Source organism: Periophthalmus magnuspinnatus, chromosome 4 (assembly GCF_009829125.3).
Source record: "Periophthalmus magnuspinnatus isolate fPerMag1 chromosome 4, fPerMag1.2.pri, whole genome shotgun sequence".
In the NCBI taxonomy this organism is placed as follows: domain Eukaryota; kingdom Metazoa; phylum Chordata; class Actinopteri; order Gobiiformes; family Gobiidae; genus Periophthalmus; species Periophthalmus magnuspinnatus.
Window position 1 is genome coordinate 21,597,635 of NC_047129.1, and position 14,069 is coordinate 21,611,703.

A 14,069-nucleotide genomic window follows, 5' to 3' on the forward strand; every position below is an offset into this window, starting at 1 on the left:
TTGACGTGTGTCTGTTTTGGAGGCTTTGACCTTTGCGGTGATTAGCCTAGCACTAACAGAGCCTGTGGGAATATTTTGTGATTGTCAGGCTAAATTAGGCTGAATAACTCATTTATCACGCTCTTATGAATCTCTCCACAAGTGTTTGCATTCCTTAAATCATGCCTTCAAAATTGTCAAACTTGTGTTGAATTTGAACTGGCCCTATATCTAATTATGTTAATTTTGTCATGTGCGTTATTGAACTTTTATTTTGTAGCCCCTCAAAATGATCACCAGCTTGCTTTGATTTGCTAATAGTGATACTCATTTAAGCAGAAATTTGAGTTTTCCTGAGCAGTTTTAGTGTGATTTTAAGAGTTATCAGAATGAATATATGAAACCTAATGCTGCTACTCTGCATATATGAAAATGACATTCTTTTACTAAAAAGGAGCATTTTTTGTCTTCATTGAGTGAAATCCTTTAGTATTGACATTGAGTTTGAAATTTTAGTATAGTTTCAACACTATTGGCATGCCACACGCATCTGCACTCTAGGAAATAGAAATAGGATTGTTTCGATACCGATACTGGTATAGGCAAACTCAAATACCGCACATTTTTTAGGTATCAACAAGTATTCAGACCAAATCACTGATCTGATTCCACTCCGTATTATCCAGAATGAGGACCAAGCACGGTCACTGTTGATGTCTGTGGCTTATGCTCCTGCTAACTTCCAGAGCTGGTTAAGTGCGGAGACTCTGCAGATGCTTAAAACCTGCTGATAATAACAGAAAAGATATTTGTGTTCCCTCTTTGATATGTTCATTTAGCCTTTGGTGTGGATGCTGAACTTGGTAAAATAACTACAGAGAGTGCAGCCTGTAAACAACTTGACACAGACTTTGTTTACTTGGCATAATTAGCCATGTGCTACAAGGATGAGTCTCTTTTTACTGGTGTTTTTAATCCACACTCTGTGGTAGAAAGTAGAAAGGTAAAACTTATCAAGACCATTTGTTGTACATTTGACTCTAATACTCAAGATCTCAAACTCTAATTCAATCATTACCATTGCAGTATTGGTTAATACACTAACGCCAAGTATTGGATCGATTATTATTATTATTTTTTTATGTCTCGGAACAGCACTAGATAGAAGTGTATCGTATAGAATATTAAAGCATTTAGGCTTGGGCTTGGCTATCAATATGTCAATAGGTCACTCATTTAATTACAGCTTTCTATGACTCTGTAAGTACCTCAGTCTATATCAAAATGGCATCATAGGCCTAAAGAACCTTATCCCCAGAATTACACATAAGTGGTTATGGGGAGTGATGCAGCAGTGTGATAGTGACCTCTAAACCTCTGAATGATCTAATCATGGTGTTGGAGCTCTATATAACACATCATGTATTGTATCCGACTGTGCCGATGCTGGGTCCTTCAGGTGATCCTGGTCTGAGACAGGCTCTGCCCCCTCAGCGTGCACTATGTTTGATTAAACTCTGCTCTAAAGTGGGACTGCACTGCCTTTTGTACATCCATCTTGTTAAACAGATTGTGTCTGGTGACCTGGGCTCATTCAGATGATTGTGGCTAGTAGTGATCAGACAAAGTGCGGACCCCTGCCTCCCATATGAATACAGAGGATACTAAATGATAACTGATCTCATTTTTTTTCTCCTGAAGTTATATTTAGTGATTCATGCATGTTTGACCAATCTTTATTGTCCTGTATTCAAGACATCATTGCTCTGATCTACCCCCGTTTTTCTGTATCAATGATACGCGTAGGATTTGGCAGCTGCCTCTGCTCACTAGTGTGATATGCAGCTATCCATGGAAAAGGCTGGCAGCATGCGCTGCTTTGTTGTGATGACGTTTATAGCATCGTATCGTAAAGGGGCTTAGGGAATCAGCTCCTAATACCTCATTGGGCAATTTTCCAACCCAGAAGTCAATGGACTTGCTTCTTTTACTAAGTCATTTTAGATAATAGATAATATTGTGATATAAAATGTCAAAAAATATTTAATATAATGATCCACAGGTGGCATAGATTATACCTATACAGCAGACACAAGCTCATGTCTTCTTTAATAATCTATATATGGTCCTGCTCTGATAGACCAATGTATATCCTCTCTCCACAGTATGAGTTTAAGGTGAAGAACATCAAGAAGAAGAAGGTCCACATCGTGGTGTCCACAGATGGGGTGAAGGTGGCGCTAAGGAAGAAAAAGAAAGTGAGTGCAATACAAATATCTGTTCATTACATCAGTGTCTCAAACTATAGTACATGTATCACTGTTAGAACGTGAACTCCTTCAGGCGATACTTGGACAACTCTTCAGTTTGATCTTTTTATACAGTTTTTTGTCCTTGATTATTTTTCTTCCCAAAAATGGAATATATTTCAAGGACATGCAAAACTGGATACACTGGTGCCACTAATGCACTTTAATAATCTTGTGATAAATATTTATAATCATGCCTGCAGCTGTTTTTAATGTTTTAAATGTAGTTGTTGTTTGTTTTTGTTTGTATTGTTCTGTATTTTAACATGGCACTCATGAAAAAGAGTCTGGTACTCTCATTGAGCCTCTTCCTGTATATATATATATAAAAAAAAGTGGATTTATGTTTTAATAATAGGATTCTCTTCAAAGTTCACATTTTAAACTAAGACTGAAATATGAATTGACAAACTAATATAAGAATCACATTTCAGAACAGTTTGTACAGGATTAACTTTAGGATTAGTGATTATTATGCAGAATAAGTAGGGTTGTCAAAAGTACTGAAAATCAGATACTAAAACTAGTATCAAAATCAGATTCTCATTTGAGCAGGTATGAATAATAAAAAGGTAACATTCATAGGACTTAAATTAAGCTGAATAGCTTTAGAATTGAGCTGTATCAGAAGATGTATAAAACCACATTGACTAGTACACGCCCATGGACCACTATGGACCATACCTGGATGACTGAGGGATTACACAGATATAAGACCACATGGTAATATAAAGAAAGTTGTCATGGCGTACAATGACCCAGAAGGGCCAAACAGCAGGTAAGTTTGTAACAAGTTTATTACAGGAAGGTGAGTATTTGATATCCTGCAGGTGGAACAGGTTTGTGGCGAGCTAAGAAGATAGGCAGACAGGCAGGTTACGAGGCAAGCAGGATTTTAAGGCAGGCAGAATGGTAGCTGGCACCTGGATGTAGGAAAAAAAAAAAAAAAATCACATTCACAAAAGTATTCAAAAAATTCCAACAAGCTCAGTGCAAGCAAAACTTTAGGGTACTTTAGGCGATACTTAACAGTAGAAGTAGCAACAACAAACTGATGATGAGTGGGTGAGGAGTCATGCTTCTTATACTGCAGCTGATGAATAGTTGATTGGAGACAGGTGTGCCGGCAGCCAAACCACTCCCAGGGAGGACACAGAGGGGAGGAGGAGAGGGAGAGAGGAAAAGACAAAACCAGGAATGGGTTCTAGTAACAGTACCCTCCCTTCAAAGTACCCCACCAGGCAGGCCACCAGGTTTGTCAGGATGGGAGCAATAGAAGTCCAAGAGCGAACCAGCATCAAGGATGAGAGGCCAAGACACCCAAGAGTGCCCCTCTGGACCATAGCCCTCCCGGGTACCAATAGCCTCTGCCATGACACCGCAGTGACTGCGCTGCAGGTTATCTTTAGTGATAGACTTGCAGTGTCCCCTTCTTGCTCAGGAAATAATGGTGGTAAGTATCCTAAAGCACATTCAAAGGGAGACAAGCCAGTGGTAGATGAGCTAAGAGAGTTATGAACATACTCCACCCATGGAAGACGAGTACTCCAACTGCTCGGTTTCTGGGCAGCAATACAGTGGAGAGTTGCTTCAAGGTCTTGGTTTGCCCTCTCACACTGGCCATTAATCTGTGGATGGAACCCAGAAGACAGACTTTCAGAGTCTGGACAACTTTTCCAGACTCTGGAAACAAACTGTGGACCATGGTCAGAAACTATATCCAGAGGGATCCCACGAATACAGAAGATGTTGGACAAGCAGATCTGCAGTTTCTTGTGCTGACGAAAGTTTGGCTAGAGCAACAAAATGGACTGATTTGGAGAATCTGTCAATGATGGTAAGTATTACCTTGGGATACAGGTAGGCCAGTGACAAAGTTGATTGCAATATGACACCAGGGGTGACTTAGGACAGGAAGAGGATGCAGGTAACCAGCTGGAGATTGATTGGTGGATTTGCCTCGGGCACACACAGGACAGGCAGAAACGTACAGGCAAATCGAGATGTGGAATACCTCTCTAGGAACACCTAGGGAGGAAGGGAGGATCACCTCCCTAGGAATCCTGAACAGATGCCCGAGCCTCAGCTGGTTCCTCTTGATGTGTAGGAGCAGCGGCTAACTTCATGTTCAAGTATCTCAGGGTCTAACTTCAAATTAACTGTTCTATAATTGTATCTGTATTGTCTGAATCTTAGCTGCAACCGAGGAAATTCACTGACTGGACATGGCATTTACACATTTCTGATTTGACAAAAAGTTTGTTTTCTAGCAGCTTTTGCAGAACTTGATGAACACGGTGCATGTGTTCTTCTGGGGAACCTGAAAAGATCAAAATATTGCCAAAATAGACAAAAACAAAACTGTTGAGGTAGTCCCGCAGGACTTTCACCAGTGCCTGAACTATAGCTGGAGCATTGGCCAACCCAAAAGGCATCACAAGATATTTGAAGTTTCCAAGCAGAGTATTAAATGCCATTCTCCAGTCATTATCTTTGCGGATTCTGACAAGATGGTAAGCATTTCAAAGGTCAAGTTTAGAAAAGATGATTGCATTATGCAAAGGCTGAAAAGCTGAGTCAGTTTATTAGTGGGAGTGGATAATTAGTGGGAGTAGATAATTATTTTTAGCTATGATGTTATTTAACTCTTTAATCAATGTAGGGACAAAGGGATTTGTCCTTTTTATCCACAAAGAAAAAGCCTACACCAACAGGAGAGGAAGATGGGCGAACAATTCCTGCTGCCAGAGAGTCTTTGATGTAGCTCTCCAGTGCTTCTCTTTCAGGATGGGAAAAGATGTGAAGAAGGCAGAGAGGCACCAGGAAGCAAGTCTTTGACACAATCATATGGTCAATGCAGCAGTAGGGACAAGGCACGGTCTTTGCTGAATACTACCTGAAGGTCATGGTATTCACTGAGCACATTGGACATATTAGAAGGTTCAAGTGGCACAGGTGCAGCTTTGGCTGGAGACAGAACTGACTACAAACAGACAGAATGGCAAAACGAGCTCCAACTCAACACTTTCCCTCCTGCCTAGTTGAAATGTGGATTATGTCTTTTTAACCCGAATTAAGTGTGAGTGTAGAGAGGAAATTAAGTGAAGAGTTAAAAACCTCTCTATGGTATACAGACAACATTACAATGAGAGATGCAGTGCAATGGCTTATCTTAGCAAGAAGTCTACCATCCAGCACATTTGCCACGAGGAGGATATCAAGGGGTTCAATCTCCAGGTCAGCTTGGCATGTAAGATGCATGTATTGAGATCTAAAAAGTTTTCATCTGCCCCAGAGTCAATCAAAGTTATGAGAGGCAAGGTAAAGTTTTTATAGCAAACGGTGGCTGGAAGTGACATTCCCATTTGGGGGGCAGAGGTAACTTTACAATGGCTCATCAGAATCCCCGCAAACACTGGTGAGCCCCTCTTTTGAACGTACGGGGCAAGTGGCAAAGAAATATCCCAATTTCCCGTAATAAATGGGCTCGACCAAGTTACATCGGTTCTTAAGCTGAAACTTAGACTGGCAGTGGACACAAAGAAGCAGATAGCAGGACTGGGCTCCGAGGGACAGGCGTGGTGCAAGCAATGACAGACTGGCCAGAGGATGATGTATTTCTTTCTCTTCTGTGTTCATTGAGACTGTTATCCAGTTTGATATTTGTTGAGATAACAGAATCAAGGTCATCAGAGTCATCCTTCAAAGCCAACTCATCCTTCAACTATTCCGAAAGACAGTTTGCATAATTCCATCCAGCTCCAGCAGCCAATGTTTTGAACTCGACAGAATACTTCCAGACTCCGTGTGCCCTGGTGAATAGTGAGCAGGTGTTTTTGCGGCTTCTTTTCCTTTAGCAGGATGGTCAAACACTTTTAACTTCAGTCACAAGTTTATCATGCTTTGTCGTATTCGTATATTCGTATATCATACCGGACGTATCCAGAGCATTTCCTTGCAGCAGCAACATAACAGAAGCTATTTCTGAACACGTAAGTTGCTGCAAACTAAGGAACATTGTAGAAGAAATCCCCACACTTCCCCATATCACGTTGATAGTGGTTCGGGTCTGGCACATGTGCTTCCTTGAAGAGCCGGGCTGGGTCTTGAGGAGCAGAAGATTGGGCCTGGTTCTGGGAGGCAGCAGACTGAGATGAGGCAGCACTCTGAGAATGTCTGATTGTTAACTTGCCATGGTGTTCAACTGAGCAATTTGGACAGAAGTTTTCTATTGGCTCCACATTAAACTCCGTAAAAGTTGAGCATGCTGCCTGAGGACGGCCCCTTGGTTGGTGATGGCTTTGACGATGGGATCTGGTTCCACAGGTTCCAGGCAGTAGGTAAGTTTGTAACAAGTTTATTACAAGAAGGTGAGTATTTAATATCTTGCAGGTGGAGCAGGTTTGCGGTGGTGAGCAGGTAAGAAGATAGGCAGGCAGGCGGGTTACAAGACAAGCAGAATACAAGGCAGGCAGTATACGAGGCAGGCCGAATGGTAGCTGGACCCTGGATGCAGGACAAAAAAAATCACATTTACAAAAGTATTTTTAAAAATACTTAACAGTAGAAATAGCAACAACAAACTGGCAATGAGTGGGCGAGGAGTCATGCTTCTTATACTGCAGCTGATGAGTAGTTGATTGGAGACAGGTGTGCCGGCAGCCAAACCACTCCCAGGGAGGACACAGAGGGGAGGAGGAGAGGGAGAGAGGAAAAGGAATGGATCCTGACAAAAGTACTACAATTTGATATTGAAAATTACATTCTATTGTCTACATAATGTTTTATACATACATACATCAACTAACTAGAACCCTTTAGTCACCATATTTAGAAATTTTTTGGTAAAAAAAGAAAAGAAATAATCGATTAATTAGTTCACTAATTGAAGTAGCAATTTTTTTTTTCATGTGGAAAGGCCCATGCAGTAATCACAGACATATTCACTATAAACTTGTATAAAGCCTCTGCATTTAACAGTTAAAAAGTGATTTTTTCCAGAGAATTCTGACCTTCAGCTGTGTTTCACTGAATCAAATTTAATCCAAAATTCATTTTCTCTTACCTTGGCCCCTAGATCATCACCTCGCACTAAAAGCCCACTCTTTCAACGATTGGTATATTCTTGTGTTGAGTTTTTTCATTCCAATTATATTCTTGTGTTGAGTTTTTTCATTCCAAAAACAAGGCAAAAGTTTTGATATTCTTTTGTAAAATCTTGTTTACTCAAGTACCTCAAATGCCATTTATAGCTGAAATCCAATTGTAGAAGAGAAAAATAACTACCCCCCCCAAAAAAAAGAAGTACACACCACAATAAATATTGAGTTAGTATAATAATTGTCAGGATAGGTAGTGAGTCTTTTAAAGTTGACAATGTGGAAGTTACACAGGACACATAGTGCATTACGAGTAGCTGATTGAGATGTACAGAAGTGTGATGGGTTCCTCCGCTTCTGTGATCCCCGTCAGGCTGAGAAGTGATGTAGAGATTAGAACAAGGCTATGTCCCGAGGCTACCAGAGACCAGAACAGCGGACATCTACTGAAATAGAAGAAGCTGTAGATTATCAGCACTCAGCTCGGGGTCGTAGGGGAACAGTGAAAAGTGGAGGTCAGTTTAGATGTGTTTAGACTACATGTACAGCTAGTAATGCCACTGGGGTGAGCTGTCAGAAGCTCTGGATCAGATCTGAGCAACCCAGAGGAAAATGGCTCTGTATTCTTTTATCATGTTGTGAATAACAAGCAGTTATTGTTTCTAACCTTATTTAAACTGCTTTGTGTCCTCTACTGGCAGCAATGGTATTTTGTTTGCACAGAAAGTAACGCTGATATGTATAACTGTTTATTAATATTGCACAATGTAACTATTCTGGGGGAGGGTCCATTGCTTTGCCTGTAATATTTAAAAGTGTACTTATCTATTTCCATAGACAAGCAGGCAACACCACCAGCCCAAGTTACAGGTCAGATCTGGTACTTAAAAAATTACAGCCTTTATGATTTACTAATTGCGTCTATTCAAATTGCGATTCTGAAATAACATTCTGAAATAACATTCTGGAATAACATTCGAAAATAACATTCTAAAAAAACATTCTAAAATAACATTCTGGAATAACATTCTAAAATAACATTCTAAAATAACATTCTAAAATAACATTCTGAAATAACATTCTAAAATAACATTCTGGAATAACATTCTAAAAAAACATTCTAAAATAACATTCTGGAATAACATTCGAAAATAACATTCGAAAATAACATTCTAAAAAAACATTCTAAAATAACATTCTAAAATAACATTCTAAAATAACATTCTAAAATAACATTCTAAAATAACATTCTAAAATAACATTCTGGAATAACATTCTAAAATAACATTCTAAAATAACATTCTGAATGTTATTCAACAGCCAGTAATGTACACACTTTTTCTTTCTGTGGTGGTCCAAAGGTTACACTACAGTTTTAGACAAAATACAAAATTTTGTAAATAGTATTTTGGTGAACTCGCAAACATCAGTGTGAGCTTATTTATTGTCATATTGAATATAATTTGATGATATCTTCACTGCGTGATGAGGCCATCACTGACGCCACATTCACTGACGATACCTTCTCTGTCAGATGATGTCCTCACTGCTTGTCAAGCATTAAAGGCATGGCCAATTCCTTTGCTGGCTGAAAACGCCTTGTGTCTGATGATGCCTTCATTGTCTGGTGATGTCTTCACTGATGATGCCTTCACTGTTGGACGACTGGCTGATGATGCCTGCACTGTCTGATGAGGCCTTCAGTGTCAGTTGATGCCTTCACTTTGGCGAGGCCTTCATTGTCAGACGACGCCTTCACTATCTGATAATTCCTTCACTGCCTTATTCACTGCCGGGCGATTCCTTCACCGTCTCACGATGCCTTCACTGTCTCCCCAGAGCGTGGGTGCATGTGGTTTGTCTCCACAGATACTAAATGTCAGTATTCTCTTTCCCCCAGCAGAGAGCAGAGTGATACTGATCAGTGTGAGGAATACTGCGCTTCCACCTGACATTTGAGTGTGGCTTCAAAGCACAAATAGATTTGGCTCAGTCAGATGTAAATGCGGTTGCGCTGATAAAGGAACGGTGGAGTGTGACAGAAGAGGCTGATAGAGGAGTGACGGATGAGTTGGGGTATTCTTCTATTTTCAGGGATGTGATAATGGAGGTGCATGTGCTCGGGTGACGTCCAAACTTTCTAAAGGATAGAGTTTGAAAAGGGGATGGAGATGAGATGCAGATTTTTTGAGCTGGTTTGTGGGTAATAATTCTGTAATAATATAAGAGCATATTCATATCGAGGGCTGCAGCAAATTTTCGTAGTTGACTTGCAGGCGCTTATTTTCCCGATCAGTTGACTAGTGGAATGATTATTTCTATTGTACTTTGAGACATTTTAAAAGTATTTTAAATAGAGAATAGTTACAAATAAAGTGTATTATTGATGAAAATGAGAAATAGTTTATTTGTTTTTAGAATTTCAATTTAATAATGCCACTGTCTTTGTTATAAAAGGTATTTTCATATGTGTTTCAGAGTCTGTATAGTCCAGATAATAATTACAATAATCAAAATACGACTACAGTAATTTTTTTTTCTTTTACCACACAATTAGTCTATTAATTGTTGCAGCCTTTCCTTATCCAACTACAAAATCAGTCCTTATTCTCAATTCAGAACCTGAACCCAACCCATTATCAGTTTTATATCATTGAACAATTATATAATGTGATACTAGACCCAAAATGCATAGTTTAGTCACAACAATAGAAAGGCATAGATTATTCATCCTCTCAGCCCAGTCAACATCTTCAAAGTAAATGCTGATTTGTCTTTATCTTTTGAAATAAGATGCTTAACTGAAAGTGCATATGACAAGTTAGGCTACTAATTTAATTAAATCATGGTTAACATCAGTAGTGTTTTCTTGTCCAGTGGACATGGGCAGATGTGATATACATAAAGATAATTCCATCACTGGAAACTAGCAACAACAAACAACGCCAAAGCTTGCCTAATTTATACAATAGTAAAAGAAAAATAAAATCTGTCAAATGGACAAAATGTTGTAGGAGTGAAGCCATTTCGCTCATCCAAGCCGCTTCTTCAGTTCTGGTCAGTATATTGGTGAACACTGCCTTATATCTGTCTGTAGAGAGGAGCTAACTACACTCTGTAGGTTGGGTCTATTGTGTTACCCTAAGTGTGCACTGTGCCTGAGTCCTGCTCATTCAAGCCTCTAATGAGTGATTTCACACCTATTAGCATCCTGGCTAGCCCTATTGTTTTCTTTGTTCCCTTTGTTGTGCTAATTTATACAATGGAAATCATTTAAAATACAATAGAGTTGTTAAGTGATGTCAGTTCTGGGTCCAACTGGCAACTTCACAAATGTTCTAGCCATGGATCTACTAAAAATAATTGGATATTGCCAGCTTAAACGTGCCTTGACTTGGACTGGGACTGCAATGAAAAAAATCCCTCCAGAAAGCATTTTTCCCATAGAGCGCAGTGTAATCACAGACTGCTCATGTTCAGCTGACAGGTACTCACAGTATTAGCAAAGGTCAGAATTTTTGTAAATTTTTACCCATTTTCAGATAATTCTGTTCAAAATCCCTCAATTGCCTTAAAACAGCTTTTTAATCATTGGCTTTGGCTCTTCTCTGCTCTCACTCTGACTGGTCACAGTGGTCACATGGTGCCCCCATGTATCCACATGGGAGAAGAGCACTACTGCACATGGTTGGTGGGCCACCGGACATACCTAGCCACTAAAAGTTAGTCTATTATGTTTAGGGACTTGGACCTAGCATTGTTTTTGATTTTTTTTTTTTTTTTTTTCCACAATTCTGCCTGTCTTTGTCCGGACACCTTTTTTGTCAGAAAAGTATGTTATTAAAATTTTGCATAAACTTTTTTTTTTCCTTGTCTTCACACTCTGCTTTTGATGGATGTAAAACTATGATAAATATTTACCTCATGCACTCTCCCACTAATCAAAGTAATAATAAGACAATACTTCAAAACCTGTGATATGCACTTTAACATTTTACTGAATACGTAATATGCATTATTTATAAACCATCCCACAATATTGAATTGAATATTGCATGAGGTGAATATAGTAATAACACAGTATTGAGACTGAGTGAGATTTGAATATAGTTTGTCCCTTATGTTTGTGCGTGTGTGGTTTCAGAAAAAGGAGTGGACGTGGGACGAGAGTAAGATGATGGTGATGCAGGACCCCATCTACAGGTAGGACAAGCTCTTACACAGATTGTGAATTTAATGTGGAGCTAAATACTAAATCCATAGTTTTTTCGCTACTAAACTGTGTATATGGTGTTTTTATTAGGGATACACGATAATGTTATTCAATGATAATTATCGTCCAATAATGGCAATTATAACATCACACCAATCATTCCGCTAATAAAAATTCTCACTGATAATTTAATCTGATAATTAGAATTCCAAAACACACTGATTCAGCCGCTTTTTCTCCAAGGTTTCCTCCCTCAGAGCACTCACTTTGAGCCTCGGCTCTGCCCCCTGCTCCAGCTGCACACGCAGAGTAGCCCCAGGTCAGAGGCAGAGAGCGGAGGACACATTTTTACATATACGGCTTCTTTTATTTTTGGAGGAAAGATATTTCAGTGAAACCACTCTGTACCAGCCTCACGACACAGGAGATGGGATACAGACCTTACATTAGTTCTAACAAGTCATTTTCACTGTGACGAGGAGTGAAAACACGAGGCAGCCGACACTGACACTCCCTGCTTTAGTGCTGTAGCTCTGTAGCTTGACATAGATGCTGTCAGGCTGAGAGGCTTGGGCTGTCAGCATCTAATTGTATTTTAGTTATCAAAACAGTTTGTATTCCAAGAGTAAATTTTATTGAACTAATAAAAGAATATGATTTTTTTTTTTTTTTTTTTTAATAAAATTTGTCCTAAGTACAGCTACTACAGCAAATGCAGGGCATGCACCAAAGTACCTGGATATGCTCAGTTTGAAAAACGGTTCCAAAGTTATCATAATAATAATAATGGCTTACACTTGTAATGCGCTTTACAGGCTTGTCAAAGCCTCTCAAAGCGCTACACTATAGTCATTATTCATTCATTTTCACACTTGGTGATGGTAAGCTACTACTGTAGCCACAGCTGCTAACGGAAGCGAGGCTGCCAATCTGCGCCATCGGCCCCTCCAACCACCACCTATCATTCGCACACACACCACTTTCATACTAGGCAATGTAGACGAAGTGTCTTGCCTAAGGACACAACGACAGAACTTGGTCCGAGCGGGACTCGATCCTCTGACCTTCGGATTGGGGGACCAACACTCATCATCAGGGCTAGGGTGACCAGATTTTCAGAATTAAAAACTGGGACACTGTTTTGTAAACTGGCCATGTTCAAGCACATTTTCTGTATTTTGGCTTTACAAATAGCAATCAATATATTCCCCTCTTTATTGTTGGTCACAATAGGACACCTGGGGCATTTCTTGTGTAAAACTGTACAAATAAATGTTTTTGGATAAATCTTCTGGGACAGGAGACTCAGACCTCAAAACCGGGGAAATAGGGACACTTGGTCCTAATCAGGGCTAAAGCTAGCTCACGTGTGAGATAAGATCTGTGCACTCAGGAAGGAAGACTGTCAAGGTCAGGAGGACACAGGCTCACAACACAGCTTAGTCAGTTATGAAGAGATTTACAAAGTATAGTAAATGAAAGAGAGTTGGAGTCCCACTGAACCACACATTATTGTTGTGTCTCTGAGCAAGACACTTAAACTCCACTGATCAATCCAGTGACACCTCAGTTTACAGGCTCCGCCTCAGATCTGATTCCTTTTTATAAAGTTGTATGTATTTATACTATGTTACTGGCATGAGAGTTATAAGAAGAGGTACTGGCCCGATCCATGTGAGATTGGACTGTTTTGTCTTCATGAAATCAGAAATGCCAATGATGATAAATGGGCCACATATTTTAGAAAAAAGTTGTCTTCTAAAAACAGAAAATTAAATCCTAGGACTTTGACAATGATTATGAAAATGAAAATCCATGGACTGAAATGTGAGTAAACAACTAAAGTCATAAAAGGCTTTCAGTTATTTACAAACACATGCAAAAACCCATTTACAGTTTTATGTTTTATAACTTGGAATAATTGATAAAGTTGTCAAAACTATCAAAAATGAGATTCTAATCGATAAGGCCGTAAACTAGATAAAACTACAATCGAAACAAGATAATCATTTGAGCAGGTATTGATACTAAAAAGTCACATTAACAAGACAGAAATGAACCTTTCCTGAATAACTTTATGCCCCATTCCCATTATACATGAATTAAGCGAAGAAATTGCACCAAATGCCCTTAGTTGGCAGCTTAAATTTTTTGTGTCACTTGCTTTATTCACATGTCAAGGACGCTCGAGTTCGGGAATTTGGTCATGTGAGTAAATTCGTTCCATACGCTCTATACTCCAGAAGGATCATGTACAATGTGCAATGTCCTGGTCTGTGGTTTTCATTTAAAAAAATGGTGGACTTGGACTACATCCAGCAAATGGCATTTTTTACTTGGCTTCTGCACATTTACTCTGGCGAATTCTCTGCTTCATTCGCATGCCCTCCTCCGTTTGGCCCATTTGCACGTTAGCACTTAATTAGCTCAAAACGCGGGAATTGCATCACATAATTTGCATTATTTGCA

At 39.4% G+C, this 14,069-nt stretch overlaps 1 protein-coding gene across 1 annotated transcript in view; it reads left to right on the plus strand.

Moving 5' to 3' along the window:
• The window catches only part of LOC117394025 (carboxyl-terminal PDZ ligand of neuronal nitric oxide synthase protein-like), a 204,469-nt gene that overhangs the window by 59,216 nt on the left and 131,184 nt on the right, over positions 1-14,069 (plus strand). The window contains exons 3-4 of the mRNA XM_033992037.2: positions 2,145-2,237; positions 11,532-11,590. Of these exons, the coding sequence (XP_033847928.1) occupies positions 2,145-2,237; positions 11,532-11,590 (152 nt within the window). The remainder of the gene's footprint in view (positions 1-2,144; positions 2,238-11,531; positions 11,591-14,069) is intronic.